Source organism: Lepidochelys kempii, chromosome 8 (assembly GCF_965140265.1).
Source record: "Lepidochelys kempii isolate rLepKem1 chromosome 8, rLepKem1.hap2, whole genome shotgun sequence".
Classification (NCBI taxonomy): Eukaryota; Metazoa; Chordata; order Testudines; family Cheloniidae; genus Lepidochelys; species Lepidochelys kempii.
In genome coordinates this window covers 12,185,792-12,209,453 of record NC_133263.1, presented here as the reverse complement: position 1 = coordinate 12,209,453, position 23,662 = coordinate 12,185,792, and the positions used below count along the sequence as shown (strand labels likewise).

The 23,662-nt window shown below is 41.4% G+C and overlaps 1 protein-coding gene across 3 annotated transcripts; it reads left to right on the top strand.

Annotated features, from left to right (window-relative positions):
- Positions 1-4,427: 4,427 nt before the first annotated feature.
- On the top strand, positions 4,428-23,662 carry C8H5orf24 (chromosome 8 C5orf24 homolog). 3 transcript variants are annotated; one of them, XM_073355533.1, is made up of 4 exons: positions 4,430-4,601; positions 13,694-13,784; positions 18,845-19,275; positions 21,204-23,662. In XM_073355533.1, exons 3-4 carry the CDS (start codon positions 18,849-18,851, stop codon positions 21,242-21,244), a joined length of 468 nt encoding a protein of 155 aa, XP_073211634.1. In that variant the 5' UTR covers positions 4,430-4,601; positions 13,694-13,784; positions 18,845-18,848; the 3' UTR covers positions 21,245-23,662. The 3 variants fall into 3 exon arrangements, with proteins under 3 accessions (XP_073211630.1, XP_073211631.1, XP_073211634.1); XM_073355529.1 differs by having other exon boundaries at positions 4,428-4,601; positions 18,845-23,662; XM_073355530.1 differs by lacking the exon at positions 13,694-13,784 and having other exon boundaries at positions 4,428-4,601; positions 18,845-23,662.

Genomic DNA, 23,662 nt, shown 5'->3' with positions numbered 1-23,662 from the left:
CTCAGTGAGACTACAAGCTGCATTGGTGGGTGGGGATACTACAGGTAGAGGGAGAACTCCATTCTTTTGGTTGGTGGGGAAAAACGTAGCATTTCACCTCCCCTTTTCATAGAGATGGAAACTTTTATTAGTTTGCATAGTGCCCGGGTGCTTTGGAGACAGAAAGAGAAGGTCCCTGCCCCAAGTTGTTTACAATGTAAATAAGGGCCAAACTGCAGATCTTGGGGAGTGTTTTCAGAAAATCAGATAGTGTAACACACAAATTCTTTTGTTTGGATTTTTTTGTTAACACAAGGTGCAAACTAGAAACCCAGACATTAGTGCTACCACACTAACACTTGAGCAGTATGGGCACCAGGGTTGCTTTACTGATCACCTGGAATTAATTTGCCCACAGAACAATACAGATCAGTCACACAGTCTTAGTACAGCCACAAATCCATTTCCAGCTTGAAGGTCAAATGTTTAGATCTTGCTGTCAGTCTCACGGTGATAGCTTTAGCAGTAGGCTGACTTAGGTTTCCCTCTTTATAGAGATGCAACAGTTCAGTGCTTGGAAATGCTATTGAAATTCACTTGCATGCATTATTTTAGCCGATGCTTGATTCTGCTGAGGTCAGAGAGCAGAGCTGCTTGTAGGGAAATTGGGCCATAAAGCATGCCAGGACTTCATCTAATTTCAAAGAATTGGGGGAGGGGGGAGTGGTGGTTGGAAACTAAGGGGAAATAATGTAAAGGAAGGAAGTACTTGTAGCCTAATTCTTTTTGATTTGATATGGTGTCTCTCAGGTAAGAATTAAACCCAGTATGGCAGAAAGTCACATAAATAATTAAACTAAATCATTATGCAGGGATGAAAGTGGCTTTTACTTTAAAAAAAAATCTTTATGCTTCTCTTCCATGCTACTTCCTAATGTCAGAAGTTAAGAATTCCACAAACCTTGGACAAAAAAGGCAACTATTCTACCTCTGTCATTCCTTTGGATTAAAACCTTATTCTGTGTGAATTTAGAGGGCAACATGGATCATAGTCTTGGAAAGATAAATGTCTCACATTTGTATAGCAACCTTCATCCCAAAGGACCACAACATATTTTGGAAATGATATACATCTCTGGGGTGGACCACAACAGCCAGGACATTGCACAACACTGGACAGGGAAACATTTGGATAGCAGTGCTGGAAAAACTCTTACAAAAAGTTCCACAGGACTTTAATGTCTAATCAGTGCTAACAAACCCTTGTTTGTTTTTAAGGTCTCATTTGAGTCACACAGTACATCTCTTAGCACTCAACTTCAGGTATGTGGGACTTAGTCCTTTTAAGGTTTATTGTAATTTAAATCCAGGACCTTTAACTTGAACTAGTCTATGCATTGGACAAAGCAGCACTTAGGCAGAATAGCTTCTGACCGTATTGCTGCTGGGGTTGCATTCGTTAGCAAATTCAGGCAAAAATCAGCAGTTGGTAGCTCTATAGAGTAACATGACTCACCTTGATAACTAAAGGCCTAATGCTGTGAAGCACTGAGTGCCTTCAACTTCCATTGACTTTAGGTCCTAAATTAGCCCATTTGGCATTTAAATCTCCTTCAAAATCTCAAGCGGAATTTGCTGTTCACACTTTAAAGGGGCTGAGATGAGTGTGTAGAGCCTGGTTCATAAACAGCTTACCTGAAGAGAAGAGATGATGAGGGAACTGCACACTCAGGCTTCACAGGATTCAATCATCATTAAAAGAAATACAGCAGATTAAAATTTAATAGTTCATTTGCTGGTGGTGCTGCAAGTCTGTACTGGCTCATGATGCATGTACCCAGACATTTATGGGTTATATATGTCAGAGCAATGGCTGCCTTCCCTGTTGCAAATCTGCAGGGAAAGGGGGAAACAACAACAATCTTTCAATAAATTATTTTTAATACAGTCTTAGGGCTTGATTTTTTTCTCTCAGGGATTGCAAGGGGAGCATTATTGGGCCTTTGGAAGAGAACCCATCAAACTCTCAGCACCCCTTCTAAAGGCAGCAATGGAAACATTGCTTGGGAATAAAAGGCAGCTTCTTCTATTGTGTTTAACCCTTCACATTCCAGAAAGAAAATATTTTTAGAGGGGATTTTATTTTAAGGTAAAATAAATCAGTAATCTTACTTGTCTTTAATAGAGAGGCAATTAGTGGCAGAGAACAGTGTTGTCAATTTCTACATAGATCAGGAAAGGAAGGATGGTTCCGTACTAGCCTGAAACTTGGGAGACACTTGTTCAATTCCCTGGTCTACCACAGATTTCCTGGGTGAACTCTGTGCCTCAGTTCCCCAACTGTAAAATGGAGATAAATAGTACTTCCCTACCTCACAGGCCTATTAGGAGATTAAATTAATTTTTAAAAATTGCAAGGCACTCAGATACAATGGTAATGGAGGCCTAAAACAGACATATGCGCCTAAATAGATATATAGAAACACTGGATTGGACACACAGAACCAGAAACGCTAGTTACCAACTCCAATATGTTGCTTCAAGCACTGGCCAACATCAGAACCTTCAGAGGTGCTCTTCAGAGAAACTCAGAATATACTCCGTCAGCTGTCAACAATGCTGAGTGTCAGCACATATGTTTTTGTATTTAACAAGTTAGGAAATTAAAACAACACTTAGGATTTACCTAGCACTTTTCATCTCCCAAGTGTTTTACCACCCTAGCAAATTAATCCTCTCTACACTTAATCCTACACTTCTGCTGAGAGAGCCAAATGTTCTCCCTAATTTACAGGCTATGAAATTGAGACAGTAGTTCAGTGACTTGCCCTAGGCCACAAAGGAAGTCATTATCAGAGCTGGCCACACCTCTCTTTTTAAATTAAAATCCTTTTTAATATTTGAATACGCAGGCAAAAAAGGTGCACTCTTGTTTGGTGGCTCTTTTTCAGCTTCCAGTTTAAATAACAATTGGGCCTTGTCTACACGACAAAATTAAGTCGACTTAAATTACGTTGATGCACAGACACCACAATAATTACTGCAGTGGTTCATGTCCACACTATGCCCCCTTTGTTGGTGGTGCAAATCCTCACCGGGAGTGCTTCCACAGACTTCAGTGTGTGGGGATTGTGGGGCACTGACAGCTGGAGCCCCCCCTCCCTGGGGCTCACAGCTGGAGTCCTCCCGCCCGGGACTGGCAGTTGGAGCTGTGAGCCCTGTGTGGGGTTGACAGCTCTGGCTGTCAACCCTGGAGTAGAGGGGCTCCAGCTGTGAACTCCTTGTGGGGCTCACAGCCAACAGATGATGTAAGTAATGCAGTGTCTACACAGTCACTGCGCTGCCCTAACTACATGGACCTAAGCGTTGTGACTCTTGTAGAGGTTTAGTTATTAGGTCAGTGTAGTGGGCAACTTATTTGGGTGGGAGCAACATTGTAGTGTAGACGCTTACAGAGTGAAGTCGACTTAAGCTGCCTTACATTGACCTAACTCTACAGTGTGGAGACCAAGCCTCGGAAACATGATATGGATTCCAGTCAGGCCAGTTTGCTGGAGTCTTAATAGGAGATAGTCCTGCCTTATTTCAATTTGCAATGTCAAATTTTCAGTCCTTTTAAATCACTTTTCTTTTATTCATCATTGTTCACAAAACGTGGATACATACAAAATGATATTGCTCTGATTTGGGGTTCCTCAATCATTGAGGATGGGAACCGAGCACAAACAGCCACTGTGAGAAAGTCCGACCACTCCGGGATAGTCATTTCCACTGCAGCTAACTGCCCTTGTAAAATAAAAGTGACAGAAAAGAGACCAGAAAATAACTCAGGGTGTCAGTCAGATAAGAACCCCGCAAATCTCCTCCCAAGTCTCCTCCATGAAACTTCCCCCCCAACATCTCCTCTCCCACTGCCCCCCAGGACCTCCCTCCATTCCCCCCCCCATGAATCTCCCCCTCACCCCTGGATCTCCAGCTACACCCTCACTGAATCACCCACCCCCGACCCCAGAGCTTCCCCCCCATCTACTCTCCCACTGCCCCCCAGGACCTCCCTCCATGTACACTCCCCACTGAATCTCCCCCTCCCCCCGGATCTCCTGCTACACCCCCACTGAAGCACCCACCCCCGACCCCAGTGCTTCCCCCCTCCCCCATCTACTCTCCCACTGCCCCCCAGGACCTCCCTCCATCTATACTCCCATCCTACTGCCGCCCCACATCTACTTCCCCACTGCGCCCTTTCCCTTCTGGGACCTCCCCCATCCCCACACTACTTCGCCCTCCATCTACTACCCCACTGTGTCTCTCTGCCCCGGCCCCAGGCTCTCCCCACGGCGCTTGTTCCCCTTCCCCCAGCCCGCTGCCTTCCGTTAACCGCCCCCTCGCGCGCCCACTTCCCCACTCCGCCGCCAGGCTCGCTCGCCCCCTCCCCTGTCGGGAGCGCGTCCCGCTCCCCGCACGCCCGCGCACGCCGCAGCGCCGCTCCCCGCTTGCAGCCGCGCGGCCGGGCCCGGTCGCTGTGTGCTGGGGGGAGGGGGCCGCACGGACTCGTCCCATCCGGGCTTCTCCGACACCGGGAGCCGAGGAGGGGAGGCGCCGCGATCTGGGCAGCCCCGCGGGTAGGTCCGGGCCGAGCCCCGGGAGGAAGTGGCGAGCGGGCGGGCAAGATGGAGCCTCAGTCAGCAGGCACCCACCCACCCGGGAGGGATGGGAGCCCCTTCCCCGGGCCCGGCGGGGGCCGCAGGCAGCTCCTCCCTGAGCGCCGGGGGGCAGGCGGAGCAGGGCCCCCCCCATGTCCTCCCTGAGCGCCGGGGGGGGGGGCAGGCGGAGCAGGGTCGCCCCCCCATGTCCTCCCTGAGCGCCGGGGGGGGGGCAGGCGGAGCAGGGTCGCCCCCCCATGTCCTCCCTGAGCGCCGGGGGGGGGCAGGCGGAGCAGGGTCGCCCCCCCATGTCCTCCCTGAGCGCCGGGGGGGGCAGGCGGAGCAGGGTCGCCCCCCCATGTCCTCCCTGAGCGCCGGGGGGGGGGCAGGCGGAGCAGGGTCGCCCCCCCATGTCCTCCCTGAGCGCCGGGGGGGGGCAGGCGGAGCAGGGTCGCCCCCCCATGTCCTCCCTGAGCGCCGGGGGGGGGCAGGCGGAGCAGGGTCGCCCCCCCATGTCCTCCCTGAGCGCCGGGGGGGGGGCAGGCGGAGCAGGGTCGCCCCCCCATGTCCTCCCTGAGCGCCGGGGGGGGGCAGGCGGAGCAGGGTCGCCCCCCCATGTCCTCCCTGAGCGCCGGGGGGGGGGGCAGGCGGAGCAGGGTCGCCCCCCCATGTCCTCCCTGAGCGCCGGGGGGGGGGGCAGGCGGAGCAGGGTCGCCCCCCCATGTCCTCCCTGAGCGCCGGGGGGGGGGGGCAGGCGGAGCAGGGTCGCCCCCCCATGTCCTCCCTGAGCGCCGGGGGGGGGGGGCAGGCGGAGCAGGGTCGCCCCCCCATGTCCTCCCTGAGCGCCGGGGGGGGGGGGCAGGCGGAGCAGGGTCGCCCCCCCATGTCCTCCCTGAGCGCCGGGGGGGGGGGGCAGGCGGAGCAGGGTCGCCCCCCCATGTCCTCCCTGAGCGCCGGGGGGGGGGCAGGCGGAGCAGGGTCGCCCCCCCATGTCCTCCCTGAGCGCCGGGGGGGGGCAGGCGGAGCAGGGCCTGGGGGAGGGAGCCGGCCTCCCCCCATCTCTTCCCTCAGTGATCGGGGGGGGGGAAGGGGGACAGGCGGAGCCGAGCCCCCCCATCTCTTCCCTCAGTGATCGGGGGGGGGAAGGGGGACAGGCGGAGCCGAGCCCCCCCATCTCTTCCCTCAGTGATCGGGGGGGGGAAGGGGGACAGGCGGAGCCGAGCCCCCCCAATTTCCTCCCTCAGTGCCGGGGGGCGGAGACAGGCGGAGCAGAGCCCCCCCTAATTTCCTCCCTCAGTGCTGCGGGGGCACGGACAGGTGGTGCAGGGTCCCCCCAATCTCCTCCCTCAGTGCCGGGGGGGTGGGGACAGGCAGAACAGGACCCCCCATCTCCCTTATTGCCCTGGGGCAACATGGTTAACACCACTCTCCCAGGTCTCCTTTCTCTGTGGGGTGTGGGGAAGTGACAGACTTGAGTAAAGTTGCCCCTCCTCTACTTCCTTAATTCTCCAGGGACAAGGTGATAGAGCTGGGAACTCCTCTAAACACATATCTATCTCCGTGCCCATGAGGGGGAGGTGATAGAGCTGGGCCACTCCCCATCTCCTTCTATCAGTGCCCCATAGAGGTGGCAGCTGGGCACCCCTCAGCTCCCCTGGAGGTTGGGGTAGCAGTTGGACAACCTCCCCTGCAAATACTGCAAGGAGGAACACCCCAACTCAGATGCCCACAGGGTGGGGGCAGCTGTGCAACCTGTTCCCCCTCTTGTTTGTTGCCCACTTCTCTGGCCTCTAAGCAGCAAGGAGAGCTGAACATCATGTTGTCTTAGTACAGAGTCTTTGTAGTGCCTTGAAATCATCTGTTTGTTCTCTTTAGTTCATATTCTTTTTAATTCACATTTTTTGAACTTTCCATTTAGTGCATAGTTCAATTAGTGCATGGAATTTTAATGCATATAAACAGTGCATATTTATTAGGGCATATTGTTTAATGTACATGAATAGTGCATATTTTCATTATCACATCATTTGAGTGCATCTGCATTGTCTCTGATCATTTTCTTTTGTGCATGTTTATTAGTATATACTGTACTATTGTAATGCATGTAAATAATGCACGTTTCCATTAGTGCATATAAATAGTACCTATTTATTTCCTTTAGTGTGTACTTAATAGTATATAACACTTTCAGTGCAGTTAGCTAGTGGATATTTGTCTTGATTGTTTATTTTATTGTTTATCACTGGGCATATATGTAAAGGGGAATAATACTATGATTTTGTTCTCTCTAACTCTCCACAAAATACAGAAGTAGCAAGAAGTTGCTTTTGGAGTGTGACCCTAGATTAGTTTAAGATGATTAGAAAAATAAATGAATATGTTACAACTGGTTCCTCAGTATACAAGGGTCAAAGGGTCTCTTACTCCAGTTTATTATTTTTTATTGTTCTTCAGATAGATGTGTATGTTTGTGTTTCTGTGTAAGGATCCAAGTGGCAATTGTTAAATATGCCTAGCAAGTGGACTTTAAACCTAACACATGCTATCCTAGGTAAATTATGACTTGGCTTGGTAATGCAGGGCCGCTGCAACCTCTAATCCTAATGCATGGTGCTTGAGCAAGTAGCTCCATTGAAGTCAGTGAGGCTACTTGTGTAAGTGCCATTCACTATGAGGAAGGGTTGCAGTAGCTGGCTCTGTGTCATCAAGCCAAGGATCACAATTCTAATTTATCTGTGGTACCTTGTTTTGGTTCAGGAACCTCTGAACAATTTCATAGAGCACTTCTTAGTGCAAAGAGAGTTAAATAGACTGCTTTATTCCAAGTCAGGCATCCACACTAACTCTCCTGTCATTCACAGTGTCTTGACATCCTTGTGGCATCTATAACAATTGTCTATATAGAAGGGAAATACTAGGAATTATTTAATATTTGTTTAGATTTTAAAAATATAATTTAGCAAGTGCAAAATGAAAAGTCATACTATGTGACCAGTCTACTTTCTATGGGTCACCAGGAAATGCTTCATGGCTGCAGTTTGGGAAACTCTTATCTAGCTTCAGAAGTAGACTGTACTTGGCATGTCTGTTTAGGTGTCTTGGTGGTGTTGTAGAAATGCTGATAGGACTTCGAAAAACTACATGCAAAGTTTGCTGGTGTTGGAGATTAGGATTTACAGGTAGCTTGTGCATATTTAATTTATTTAGGAAGTTTCAACAAATATACAAATCCTTGTTATGTAAATGTCAGAAACAAAAAAAAAACAGAGAATTGTTACAACAGTTAGCTTTTGTGTAAAGAGACATTATATGGTAATATAGTCATCAGAACACCTATAATATGTTGCTTTAATAAAATCTCAGAGTGAAAGCTCTCTCTACCCATTTAACAGACTAGGCGTGTTTCTCAAATTTAATATTAAAAAACTGGACAATTGTGCTGGGTTTTTTTGTTTTTTTTTGTTTTTTTTTGCAGGTGAATGTACTTTAATGGAGTATTGAATAAAAGATAGATACATAGATATTTGGTTATTTATGCTCTGTCTATTTTGCTGGGTACATAATTGAGATAAACCTATTTAATTCACTGGAACATTCAAGATAGGTGAACGTTTCTTTTTATAAACTTTATTTTTAAAGCTTTATTTACATGTTGCAAAAGTAAGCACTTAGTGTTTTAAAAAACAAACAAGGTCTTAATTTCACAAGAGTTGATAAATATTAACTTTTTTTAGGTATTTGTACTGTTCCTTTTATTTGTGGCTATAGTTCATTTTATAGATGTTGTACTGCCCGTGTATCTCTCATTGTCTGTATCCTTGGGTGAAGCAGTAAAAACAATATAGTATGTGTGTTGCTTCTTTTGGCAGTTCAAAGGTAAAATGTGCTCCTCCAGTAGTAATTTGGGGCACATTTGGGAACCTGCACTCCATAACATTGTAGCTTCACACTTCGCACCATCCCAGTACTGTCCATGGTATGGCCTTGTATACACTAGACTTTACAAACATTCTACCTTGCTCTTCCACTGTTGCAGCTTCACCAGTCGTAGCGACAGCTGGGAATACTAGTGCAGATAGAACACTGGTGACTTCTGGCATTTTTATTATCACATCGTGCAGACTTGTTCTAATCAAGCTTAGATGACGAGATGATATAATGCTGGTGCCAAGTCTGCACTAGCTCTATCACAGTGATAGCCACCAATGGAGCTGGTAATTCAGTAGCAGGAGATTTCAGAAAATACGATTAGTTATGTTTAAACATTATTTCTAGCACAATTATAGCAAGGATACTAGGACCATTTTTTAAAATGTCTCATTTTTCTCAACACAACTTCAACCCTAATGGTGCTCAGAGTGTTGAGAGCCATAGTGTAGATGCGCTACCAGTTATTGTCATAATTTTTAACTCTGCGTCAGGTAAACCTCTTCAGAATGGGTCTTATCAATAGTGTTAAAAACACCATCTGTGAGTCAACACTACAACTTCCTTTTTATATTGTTACCACTGGTGGAGCTGAACTGGTGTTAACATTAGGGGGAAATCTCCCTACTGTGGACAGGACTCCACTTTCTGTGTTGGAAATAGTTGTCCCATTAATGTAGATAAGTTGAGCCACGTTCAATACACATTGAAAGAAATTATGATCAACTGATTATTAGTGGTTATTCATGCTTTCCACCTCTGGTGTTGAACATCTTTTGGCCCTGTCCACAAAAGCAGCCTAACCCATGGTTAAGGAGGGAGTAGAGGGCATGGTGTTTGACAACTGTCATCAAACACAGCACGAGTGCAGACATAACCTAAGTGGTTTGTCTGTAACATGGCTTGGCTAGCATTATTCTTTAAAAATACCCTCTCTGTCTCTTTGAACTGAGAAGCTGATCTAAACATAGGGTTAGCACAGTTTCCATCATCTTGTCGGGTGGACCATAGGGGTGAAAGAGAGGTCCCAGTTGCTCTAAGCTTAAAGCATAAGGTTATATTAACACAAACAAAAACTGTGATAGTTCAGGTTTCATCAGAATGTACCCTGTCCATCCACCTCTGGGCATCTACTTAGTGTCTCTAGCCCCTGTTCCACTGGACACTCTCAGTATACCCCAGCTTACCAGTTATTCCTCAGGTCACCACTCCGCTTAACACACAGTACTTAGGTACATTTATTGTGAAAACAAGTAACATAGAGATTTAAGTAATAGAAAGTGGAACTATTGAAAATGGTTACATATAAATGAAATCATAATATGCCTTCTATGACCTAGACTGACTTAACTAGATACTTTCATGTCTTATAGAGCAGTGCTCAAGTCCTTCCAACATTTTATAGCCAGACTTGGCTGCCTGTCACCCTCCATTCATAAGACAGACACTATTAGCTTGCCTCCTCAGTGAAGGATCCACCTCTAAATATACCCCAACAATCCATTGTCTTTATTTGTAAACAAGATCCCCTCTTGCTGTTTTTCTCCCTGTAAATTTCGTCTCTTGAAAATTATGCAATCTCTTGATTAACATTTGGCTCAATATGCAAACAAGCATCCATTGAGAGATGTATAATGCCTAACACACAGCCAGACACACAGATAAGTGTCTGTTACCATCTGCTTAAAAGGAACCTGTCTGAGACGTGTCACTTCTGAGTTACCTGCCTTCAAAACATAATTTTCAGTACTGACACAACTCTTTAAATGTTATGCATACATATGTTTTGCAGTGATTAGTATGTTCAGTGGGCTACTGGCTCTCAGGGACCTCACATGCCATGCTTTTATGAATTATTATGCATAAACCTGCCCTCAGAGATCCCTGTAAAACACTCTGCATCCCCTGTGCCTGTCAGTACTAAGAGATTCCTGGGTCACAGTTGGTAACACTCCATAAGGCTTTCACTTCCTTCTCCAGGAGATCCCAAAAAGCAATATGTACCCAACTTTATCAAACTTGCATTCTAATGCAAAACCTTAGTGGCAACCTCAAATTATTAAACCATCAATTTGTAAGCACGTGGAGGATGATAGGGTGATAAGGAATAGCCAGCATTGATTTGTCAAGAACAAATCATGCCAAGTCAATCTAATTTCCTTTGTTGACAGGGTTGCTGGTCTAGTGGATAAGGGGAAGCAGAAGATGTGATATATCTTGATTTTAATAAGGCTTTTGACACAGTCCCACATGATGTTCACATGTCCATAGAAAACTAGGAAAATATGGTGTAGATGAAATTATTAAATGGTGGGTGCCTGACTGATTGAAAGACCATACTCAAAGAGTAGTTATCAGTGGTTTGCTGTCATGCGTGGAGGGTGTATCTAGTGGGTTCCCTCAAGGGTTGGTCCTGGGTGTGGACCATTTTCATTAATGACTTGGATAATGGAGCTGAGAGTATGCTTATAAAAATTTGCAGAAGACAACGAGTTGGAAGGGGTTGCAAGTACTTTGGAGGACAGGATTAGAATTCAAAATGACCTTGACAAATTGAATTGGTCTGAATTCAACAAGATGAAATTCAATAAAGATTAATAAAAGTGCTTCATTTAAGAAGGAAAAACCAAATGCACAACTACAAAATGGGGAATAATTGACTAAGTGGCAGTACTGCTGACAAGGATGTGGGGTTATAGTGGATTACAAATTGATTATTAGTCAACAATCTGATGCAGTTGCAAAAAATTAATATTCTGGGATGTATTAACAGGAGTGTTGTATGTAAGATACTAGAGGTAATTGTCCCCCTCTGCTTGGCATTGGTGACGCATCAGCTGGAGTACTGTGTCCAATTCTAGGAAAGATGTGGATAAATGGGAGAGAGTCCAGAGGAGAGCAACAAAAATGATACAAAATTTAGAAAACCTGACCTATTAAAAAAGGTTAAAATAATTGAACATGTGTAGTCTTGAGAAAAGAAGAATGAGAGGAGAGATGATAGTATTCAAATATGTTAATGGCTGTTATAAAGAGAAGAGTGATCAATTGTTCTCCATGTCCTCTGAAGGTAGGATAAGAAGTATGGAAGAGTTAGGTTAGCTATTAGGAAAAATCTTTCCAACTATAAGGATATTTAAGCTTGGGAATAGACTTCCGAGGGAGGTTGTGGAATCCCCATCACTGGAAGTTTTTAAAAACAGGTTGGACAAACATCTGTTAGGGATGGTCTTGGAGTTTTTGTTGGTCCTGCCTCAGTGCAGGTGGCTGGACGGGATCACTTTTTGAGAGCCCTTCCAGCCCTACATTTCTATGATTTTATGCTTTGTAATAACAGATCAGCACATTTTACTGTTAAACATTCAGAGTATTTGGGAAGTTAATCTGCTTTAACATTATTGAGGTTGCCATTAAGGGTTTATCTTGTCCTGCTTGGACCTGCTACTGTCCCCAAGATTCATAGGCATCCCCATCAGAAATGCCTTGCAAGTTCCAGGGAAGACGATCTTATTCCTTGACTCCTATGTTGCACTTAGAGCTCCCATGCTCTGCTATAGGGGAGTTCCCTAGGCCACCCATTCCTCTTTTTCCAAATCCTTTGGCCTGTTGTTCTCTTCCTTCTGCCGCAGCAACACCTATTAAAAAAAAGAAATTACCATAAAACCCCATTTGTTTACAACCAGTTATAATTTTTAACACCCCCTCGCCACTGACTAAAATCAAGAAAACCTTTCTGGTCTCATGACATAGCCCTCCTTATGGAAGATAAGGATGTTCGCAGAAGATGGTCTAAAGCCTGGGTGGCTGCTGATGTACCAAACAAAAATCTAATCGATGACCCAGCTGTGCAAGTGCCAAGCTTCTCTTCCCCACATGCATATGGACAGCTCTAAACCGTATCCGCATCTAACATGGAAGATACACATACTCCATAGATTGAAAGCAAGGGAATTACCAAACTGTGACTGTGGTGAGATGCAAACTGTCAGACACATCATGGACTATTGCCCAATCCATGCTCTTCTTGGAAGTGTCTCAGCCATTTACATGGCTACCCCCTCTTCTTTAGACTGGATAAAAGACTTCTTAAGATCCAGCTGTAGTCATGCCGTTGCTTTCATTGTTTGACTATCACCGTATGAAAGAAGAAGTTTTTTAAGTGACACCAACACAAACCTCTAAAAGCAGGGAAATGAGTAGCTAAAGTAATATTTTTCACTACCATAATACCCATCTCTCATATTAACTGTTCTTGTGGCTTGTTTATACACAGAAGCTGCACTGGTTTAAGTTAGATTGGTTTAAAAGCCAATTTAATTGAATTGGTTCAAACTTTTGTGAGGATGCACTTATATTGGTTTACAACTGTTTATATTGGTTTACCTTGCTCATCTAAGTTTACAGGTGTAAGATAAACCAATAGCAGCCAGGTTTACATTGATTTAAGACAGGTTTCAGAGTAGCAGCCGTGTTAGTCCGTATTCGCAAAAAGAAAAGGAGTACTTGTGGCACCTTAAAGACCAACAAATTTATTTGAGCATAAGCTTTCGTGAGCTACAGCTCACTTCATCGGATGCATTCAGTGGATGCATCCGATGAAGTGAGCTGTAGCTCACGAAAGCTTGTGCTCAAATAAATTTTAGTCTCTAAGGTGCCACAAGTACTCCTTTTCTTATTGATTTAAGAGTGTCGACACACACAATTCCATGGGTTTAACTGAATGGGTTTTAAATCACACCTTTTGCTAAACCAGTACAAATTTGTGTATAGACCAGTACTCGCTCATACTCTACATCCTTCTGCCAACAAAGTCACGTCCACTCTGTGGACAGACATGCAACACACAGAAAACATTCTTGTAATTCCCACTGTAAGGTGAACTTCTGACTCAGACCTCAGTAGAGTTATGCTAGGGATGGTCGTGACAACATAATTAAGATTTCATTAAAGCTTTCAGCTGAACATTTTTATTTTGTAAAAATCTCATTGAAAATGGTACAAATAAAAACAAGGAATGTAAACTTAACTATTACTTGAATTTTTCATAGCATGATGAAAAAATTGATCGATACAGAGAGAATAATAAGCATTCCAAAAACATCCCTGTCGTCTGTTTTTAACTGGATTGTCTCACCTTTTTTCAGACTCCCCCCTTTTGCAAGAACTCTGAAACATTCTCTGTGATCTGCGCTTTGCTCCTCATGTGTCAATTCTGACATCATCAAGTATAGACAGGTAACATCTCTCTCTAGAGAATTTTATCACTTGTCAGAAGTAAGTGCAAGTATGTACACAAAGATGAAGTTGCAGCATTTTACATGTTAGTGGTATATATTTGGGGGTGAGAACTCCCTGCTGTAGTGTTGGAGTGGCTGGGGAGGTGGATGTTGGAAGCCATGGCAAGACTCCTTGTTGTTCCCTGTGTGGAGAGGGGATGCAGCTGGCAGGGGATGGTAGACCCTGAATAGGAGGAAAATGGTGCTAGTAATTTGGGGTGGTGGTTATTTGCCTGGCAGTGCTCTCTCTGACTGCCTCCCTTGTGCATCGTTGTGTCTGTTCTGTCATTCTGTCCGATTCCTTGTGTGACATTGCTCTTGCTCAGCTGAAGCCAATTTTCTCTGTGACTGGGCCTCTAATGCAGACTGGAGAGCCATGAGCTCCTCCTGAAAGCTAGAGTCTGTGTGCCAATGTTTAAATGAGACATTGAAGGAAAAATGTTGATTATTACTCTGATAATGTTCTCAGCTATTATATCAACATTTACAAATCTAGCATCGTATGCATGTTGTGCTTGCTTGCTATTTGTTATATCTTTCCATTACACTAATACAACTTGGTGACACAAAAGGAGAATTTGCAGAACCCTCATGCATGCATTAAATGTCATGAGAAGTCTCAGGAAATTCTGTAATGTAAACTATAATGAAGAGTCGAAAGAGAGGTGAGACTGTGTTAAAATCAGAAGATTTTTGACTGCTTTTTACAGACACTTAACTACTTACCTGTTATTACCACACCAAAAATTCGTGCCCTTCCCAAATTGTATCTTACATTTTTTGTCCTTTTCTAAACAACACAGGATTACTAGGTATTCTTACTTTGAAAGTGAAATTGTAATGCAACCTTAACTATGGTTTCATGACTGCTCCACCATATGTTGCTCAACAAATCTGTATTATAGTGCACAGAGAATCTGTGTTATAACAACCATTTAAAACATGGATGTGCTGAACTACATTATTACTGCATCTATATTTAAGTATTGCACATGTAAAATCATGTTCACATATTTACACATGCACTGTGATAAGGTTTATATACCCATGCACCTTAGAAGTTAGAAAGGGGTTAATGCAAGCATTAGGAAGCAGGAAATGCCCAACTGGAGCTGATTACAACTGCTATGAATGCTATGCCCTCTGAAGGAGAGAGGTGGCTGGGGAGAGATGTCAGACCTGAGAAAAGAGACTCAACTTTTGTATTGTTGTGAACTCTTTCTGCCAGTAAATAGACCCTGCAAGCAATTGTGTGATACTATTTAAGTTTGGCTACACTAAGCCATTTGTTATATTTCTTTTTTCCCTATATTTAACATAAAGGCCTATTGACCTAGTGTACACTGGAGAAATTTGCCATGCTGAAAACTGTGGTCTCCTTGTCATGCTTGTAAGGAAGGCACTTCATGACCATGTACATGTACTCCAAATAATTTGTGTATTCCAGATAGTGTTTGGATTAGATTTGCTTCCAGCACGGTTACATACTGTCTTAGTCTGAATGGTTTCAGCCTGTATAAATTTAGCTTCCGTGTAGACAGTGCTAAAATGGTTCAAATTGTCCTTCCACTGCTGTCCAAGAGTGCACTGGTGGCCTTTTCAAATCTCCCAGGATCCATTGCTCTTGAGATTTGTGCTGGGATCTGCATGATAGGAATCTAGAAGACATTACAACAGAAAAGGGGTAAAATGGTGCTAGTGTGGAAGTGAGGCAAAACTACAGTGATTCAAAATATAAATAAGCTTGGCTAATATGAATATACTGAACAGTTCGTGCTTAACTCAATTAGAAATAGATCAATTCTCAGTTGTAGACATGGCCTTAAAGGGGTGCTACCAGCTGGGCAACAGACAACCCATTTTGGAACATCGTAGACAGGTGCTTACCTTTTTGTACCTGAATTAGGATTAGAGTGCACTGAAGTGATGTGCAGACAAAGAGTGCTGATACGGTTTTTGGTGATTTTTACCCTATGAAGCTATTCTGAAGATCTGGCTGTGATATTACTTTCTTCTGCTGGTTTGATTTAAAAAAAAATCTAAAGCAAATCTCTGGAACATAAGGGTCACTCCTTTTAATGTGTGAATTCTTAACGTGATATGTAAGAAGTTGTTACAGTACATCATAAAGGTACAGGATGCTATAAACCCTTAATTTGCAGATTATTGACATAACAGGCCACAATTGCTTTGCAGTATTGATGGGGATTTGTGCAAATATGTATGAATCTGTAAGACATATTTTTCTTTGGTTTCCTTGTACCTTTAAAAGCCAGTAAAATAAATTGTTAAAAATGATCAATTGTCACTCTTTGGCTGAGGCCTTGCATTCCATATTTCTGCTTGGATCAAATGTTTATGGCTGTTTTATAAACTGCTGAAAAATGGGTTTTATAATGGAAAAAAGATTCATTTATTTAACACATACTTTTTTTCAGCTGGCTACATAGCTGATTAGAGACTACTCAGAATTTTTATTAATATGGGTATTGGGCATGTGTTTAGTAGTGTTGGGGAGATAACCTGTGTCTGTAATCCGTTCCAGTCACAGGTTAAGTCTGAGTTGGGGCACAGTGCATTCATTTTGGGATATCAAGTTTTAATAAAAGATGAGTTAAACTGAAGAAAGGTCAGAGGAAAGAAGCACACATAATAAAAGCTTTGGAAAAATAAGACTGAAGCATGTTCAGTTTAGAGAAAGAGACCTGCTTGCTGCCTACATATAACTAAAGGGATGTACTAAAAATGATAGGAATCAATTATTTTCCATCGCCAAGGACAGAACAAGAAGTGATGGGCTACACCAGAGAATATTTTAGGAAAAATTGGCATCACTAGATGCACTCTTCAGAAATGGGAGAAGCTGCCAAAGAAGGTTATGGAATTGGCAGTACTGGAGATGGTGAGAGCTAGATTTGGCATTCATCTAAAGATATCACTAGCTACTCATCTAAAACCTTGTTTATATGAGGGAAATAAATAAAAAAATTCCCACCGTTGAAGACCTTGCTACTCTGCAATATTACAGGGGTCTGTGCTGATGGAGTCCTATGCAGGATCTGTACTTCTGCTAGTACTATAATTTCAAAGTGACCCACTGGGATCTCATAAACAAAAGATTCTGTGCCAGATGATCAGCTATGGCTTAGGAACTACACAGCATAGGCTGTGTGCTAATGTGACCATTGCACTCCCTCTATCCTGTGACTGCTATGTGCTGGTCTGGTTCCCAGGCCTAAGTTAAACCAGCTTAAAGGGTACATTGGCTGCCAACAGCCCCAAGCTGAAGCTGCAACTGATTATCAGTGAAGTCTAAGGGTGTCCTAGCCATGCCCCTTATGTCAGCAGCTAGGGCACAGAAGGATAATGGTGTAGGAGCTGTTACTTCTGTAGTGACTTGATCCTCTCGTGACTGATTATGGCAGCTCTATCCCATCAGATTTTGCTAGTGGTTTGATGCAAAGCAGATCTGGTCCTATGTCTTTTGGTAAGAAAATGTTATTTCACATGAATGTTATAAAGCATTTGGAAAGATGGCAGGTAAAATAAGGTATATTTGCAGACTTGATCAACTAGAATATTCAAGAGTTTTCCATGAGCCATGAACAGCTCTTTAATGGTTATGGGGAATATTTTCCCTTTGCAGCACACAAGGAACTCTCATTAATGTCAGTGCAAGTTCCATGCACCTTACAATAATGTATCTGAGGTATAGTAACAAAATTACTAATTTTAAAATTCAAGTCACTGTTTAAAGATGTTAAAATGAATGTATCTATCTATACATTACTCTTTCGGAAAGACGTGGTTGGCTGGGTGACTTCTGTATAACAGTTCTCTCTGGAAGTTTTGTGAACCTTACATATTGTGTGCTTTATTTGTTTCAATTCTTAATTTGTGTGAGTGAATTTGATGCTTTTAGATGTAATAGCTATGCCAAGTATAGTGAGGAATTGTGCTGTGCAAGTTTTATTTCTCAAGTGCCAATATTTTTCTTGATGCTGTGAAAGGTAGCTTAAAGTGTACTTGGATGGAATAGTTCGTGGCAGGTTTTGGCCTGATTTTCAGAGGTGCTGAGCACCTACTGCTTACAGTTACTTCTGGTTGTGAAAAAAAAAACTTTGAAGTGTCATCCAACTCTGTTTGAAAGGGAACCAATTTAAACCATGACTCAGAGAGATGTGAGCTGACCACATTCATTTTAGTAGGGTGTTAGCTCAAGCTAGTAGGTGTTGGATAAATTTAAGCTCCAACATCCTTCAAGCCCCCTGAATGAATTGAGAGAGTGATCTTTTTCTCTGTTGGTTTCCCCTTGCTGTTCCAGAGTCTGCTGCCTGCTTTGATAGTGGTAATGGAGTGGCAGAAGGGAGAGAGTGTCTCTGCTAATCTACTTGCTGACATCGTTTGTTTTAGGGTAGTTCTTGCCTGTGACTAGTTTAAGTACTTACCTCAGCTGATGTTTGTAGCTTTCTTAGCTTGCAGCAGAATTAAATTGACTGGATTCTTATCAATTTTTTGTTTTTCACAAAGTTCTGGATAGCAGTAGTGAAATTGATTGTTAATTTCACACTGCAGCAGTTATGGAAAACTTAGCAGCAGCAGCAGAAGCACTGGGAGCCATCTGCTGAATCAGGAAGATGACACTATATTGCTTTTCATTTGATAGGTTATTGATGCAACTAAGTGGCTAGAATTGTTTTCCCCAAATGAAAGCTTAGATTCACCCTGGAAAGCTTCCACTGTGGGTGAGAGGCTATTTCAAGCCCAGATCATTTAAATTTTATTGTTGATGCACTTCTTACATCATTTTATGTGTTCGAAAGTTGTTTTTTTTTAAATGTCATGCTACCTTTGATTTTTTGAATCTGTTGATAGACATCTTGTTTGCCTAAGTGGTTTGCATTCCAGCCAGTTCAGGGTAATTTTAGGGAACCTTCATAGCTGTTGGAAAAGAGAATGTTTTTGGTTAAATGATGTCATGTTATATATTTATACATATTTGTCTTTTATTTTTGGTAGAAAAATGATGCATCCTGTTGCCAGCAGTAATACAGCTTTCTGTGGGACTGGCAAGAGTTCTTGCCTTAACGAAGACAATGTGAGATCCACTGATCAGTTTGACTTATATTCTACACAGCAAAGCAAATACAGCCACACAGTCAGCCACAAACCAATTGCATGCCAGAGACAAGACACGTTAAATGAAACACACTTGCAGGCCACCAGTGTCAGGAATATAGAGACAAAAGATGAACTAAAGAAAAAGAAAAACCTCAACCGTTCTGGTAAACGTGGAAGGCCATCGGGGACCACAAAATCAGCGGGGTACCGAACCAGCACAGGTCGACCTCTTGGGACCACCAAAGCAGCTGGATTTAAAACAAGTCCAGGCAGACCCTTGGGTACAACTAAAGCTGCAGGATACAAAGTCAGCCCAGGCAGACCTCCAGGTAGCATTAAAGCTCTATCACGGCTTGCAAATCTAAGTTATACTTGTGGCAGTGCAGCTTTTCCCTATCCTATGGTGCATAACAGAGGAGTACATGCTGCTGGTGAAACTAGTAGCAAAGTCAAACAATCCAATGAGTGAAATAAAGGAATTAGATAGTTTAAAAAGGATTAATGAGGAAATGCTGAGTCTTGGCATGTTTCTCACATTTTTATGTAATATTTCTATAACTTTGGCTTTCCAAATTTTATTTTTTGTTCATATGTCCAACGTGCAATCCACTAATTTTTAATGTAACATGAAAGGGCATAGGTATGGCTCTGTTTTTGTTTTTTACATAGGTTTATAAGTAAACTCTTAAATTATGCCCTTCTGTGTTTCCTTAAAGTAATACTCATATCCTGAGCTTCACAGTTACTTCTGGAAAATTTAATTGTGTGATTATGCACCAAGAAATTGAAATAAGCAGGAAAACATTATTTGGCTGTTGGCTATGAAGTGAGCCTAAGCCATAATAAAGATCTTGTCCAGAAGAATTTATAATTGATGAAACAAAACAAACAATTCTGGACTATTTTACAAGTAAGAATTCTGTTACAGTTTTGAAATGCCTGTGGGTTTTTTGTATAGGTGGGAATAGAGAGCAAACTAAATTTTCCGCTTTTGCTAGAGCTGAAACAGACCTCAATTGTTCATAAATATTTTGAAACTTTAAAAACTATTTTTTTTAAAGTGCTAATTTCAGGCAGTTTTTATTTGCTCTACTGTAGCATTGTCAGGTCTCACTGATGTTCCAAAAATATTTTTTTGAAAATGTGTAATAATAATAATAAACATTTATGCAGCGCTTTACATCTTCAAAAGCGCCTTACAAACATGAGCTAATTTGCCTTTAGGTGGTGGCAGATCTTGTAGTTCTGCTACTTACAGGATTCTGCTGTATAATTTTAAAAATGCCTGAGAGTACATATACCAAACTGCAAATAATTAATTAAAAATCTGATATATTTTATAAATAACTACAAAATAAGTACTGTTAATTCTAGTAACAAACTGAATAGACAGTAATATTAAACAGAATGTTCTTAAATTTGTAAATAGCTATATAAGCTGTTTTTTGCCTTCACAGTATGTGCTTTGATGGCAGCAGTTAATAAGTTTTAAAGTACTAGTTTAGTGTGTTTATAGATTAAACGTTTTTACACTGTTGCCAGTTTTTCAGATTTAGTTTTTCCAGGAATAAAGTTATCCCATTGTTTAACATTTATACTATATTTAAGTTATGGAAGTTTATATATCTACCAAAGGATAACATTTTCATGATTCATAATAGCAAACTGTATAGCTGGTTCAAACAGGATACAGTTTACCAAATTGCTAGACCCCAGATAGAAAGCATTTCATAGGAATTAATCTATGCATGCAAGTTGAAAAACTATGTTGGTTAACTATAAATATCTTTTTCTGACTCAAACTGAGTCCTTTCCTGCATCTAACCAGTTCCATTTTCAACTGTGTGTGTTTGGTTTAAAAAAGTGCGCGTGTGCATATGTGTGTAATATGCACACACCCACCTATACTTAGAAAATAACATTCCTCAATATTGCATATTGTTATATTTATTCTAAATATCTCTTGCTTGAGTTAAAGCTTTTAATTCTGGAAGAAAGTTTACATAAAAATTGTTTAAAATATAGTTTAAAATTATACTGAATTTGTAGCTTCAAATACCAGTGGGAGTTGTATAATGTTTGCAGATTTTTGGGAACAGAAATCTTTCAGGTTAATTATAGCTTTTGCTGAAAATGAACAGTACCAATACTTTTTGTTGTAAGATAAAGTCTGGCTTGCTGTAATTTTGATGAGAACTCTGATTTCAATAATGACAACTTAAGAAACAGATGTCATGTTTCATACCTTTTTTATCAGGAAAAAAGCAGCAAGCCTTCAGGTGTTCCAGTGATGCCTAACACATAATGAGCTGGACTTTATGCTGTACTTTACAATAGGTGTGTTGAATTGTGATTGGGGGACTATGTATGCACTGGCAACTAAGACAATGAACCTCAACAATACTGGATGGCTCCTTAGTCAATGTGTAAACTAATGGCAGCTAAACTGCTACTAAAATATAGTTTCTCCATGCTGAAGCTATAAAGTCAAGTTACACTTTCTGTTCCTCAACAAACTGAAAAATATGACACTCTTAGTAATTTTTCTGAATGGTGTAACTTCTGATACACACAAAAAGCTAACATGAGCTAATTCACCCTCAGGATATGTGTTATATTGGCTGTTTTATCAGATGATTTTTCAACAAAAGGCTGCTTTAAGCCCTTTCCTGAACTCTTCCTGGAAAGCAGTCTTCTTCAGCTGAATGTAATAACTACAGGAGTTTCACACCTCGCTGGCAAGGAACACGTTGCATGTCACCAATGTACCTTTGCATAACGCCACTTCTTACCTCCTTCTGTTTATCCTGTTCACCCGTTTCATTGCTCACTTGTGCATCTACTCAATGGTGCTGTGCCGTGTGTCAGGAGATAATGCAGATGTATTACTGTTCTGCTAGAATAATGAATTTTGTATTCAAGTATGTGGATGAAATAATGAAATCATCTAAACAATTTATATTCATTATAGTGTTTATTAATATCAGATTAAATATAATCCCAGTAAAAAGAATGAACACTGTCAATTGTGAAAGGATGAACTAAAGTAGAAAAATGTGTTCATGGCATCTGTAAAGGGCCACTTGGCACCTTGGATTTGGCAATGAGACCAGAAAGTGCAATGCTGGGCACTTCCTCATTCTGGTTTATTTTATCCATAACTGCAGTTTACTGGTGTCATGCTGTAAGAGAAAGAGAGAGAAGTCAAGAAGTCAAAGTGAAATACGAATGGAATCTTCAAATGTTTTTGCTTTTTCTATTATATATAACCTACAAAATATATTGTGCTTTTTTTGTAACACTGTCTGTTGTCATGACAAACACTGAAACAGCATGTTGATGCCTATACTTTGATATTATCAGTGGGAAAACTGGCCTTTTCCACTATAGTATGAAAACATTATTTGTAAGGTAAATCGCTAATTTTATATTATGTACAACAATTCTGCTCTTCATAAGATAGGGTTACTGTTATGTATTAACACTGTTGAGAAAAATGATCTATATGTCAAGTTTGTGTTTTTAATGCTTTTTTTTTAAATATCACATTTCTAATGTCTTATTTATACATAAGTGAAACCTAAGTAATAGGGAGACAACTCAAAGGCCACTGTTTAAAATACATCCCGTAACTGCTATTCAATTTCTAATTAAAATTACATAAACTTTAGAATTCAATAATTTTGCTACTATTTTTGAAGTTTTGCACTGTACATTTTCAGAATGCTAGCAGCACATATTGGCAGGAAAAAGATCTATCAGAAGGTGGCTAACTTTTAATACTAAAGTGGAATTTTTAAATATCAACTGTTAGCTCTGTCATTAAAACACATTCTTTATACATCGTATTTGCTTTTAATTAATCACACACAACTTCATATATCAAGAACCATTAAATATCTTTGTTCTGAAATAATACAGTTTCATTTTGTCTGGAAGTTTTCTTTGGATTCAGTCAGGACAAAACCAAACCTAGTCAATGGAGTCATATGTTTGGGGAAAGAATTACCTTTATCTGCAACATATTAAGTAATTGATATCAGAACTTCACTTTTTTTTTTTTTTCCATTTTGAAGAGCTTTAAAAGGCAGAGCAATTCAAGGTTATTTGTCTGAAGGTTACATTAGCTGTGATTCTGCTGTTCTTTGTATTACATGTACAATAAAGTTTAATGCTATTCCAACAGAAAATTAAAAATACAAAGCAGTTGATCATAAGCATAAAAACTTGGAACTGCAAACTTCATTTCTGATCACAAAAGTTTGTTCCCTTTATTATTATAATACATATATTTTAAAATTGCTTAAATGTGTTTTTGAACTCTAGTAGACACACTAGAGCCTTTTTCTAGCAATTATTTTCCCCATGTAGGTAAATCTATGTTTTAAAATTTTTGCAAAGTATAATGATATGTTAAATTGTTAGGAAGTTTTTGCGTATCATGTAGTAATTTGGACCACTTTGATTCCTTAATCTTTCACAGTTTGCTTTTCCCACAGGTTATTTTGGAGGAGTCAATTACCCAATAAATAACTAATATCCGCACCCTGTTCTCTGCTGTAAAAAGCCTGTTTAGATGCTGTTTGTTTTTATGTCCATGAACTTGAGCTACTCATGTGCAATTATGTGTATGGGAATGGAGTAATCTTCATGATCTGTATTTACATCACCATATGGATGTATATTTATTAATAAAGTCAATACATTAAAACCAAA

Coding starts and splice junctions, on each gene's coding strand:
- C8H5orf24 (XM_073355530.1), top strand. CDS start 18,849: ATGATGCATCCTGTTGCCAGCAGTAATACAGCTTTCTGTGGGACTGGC.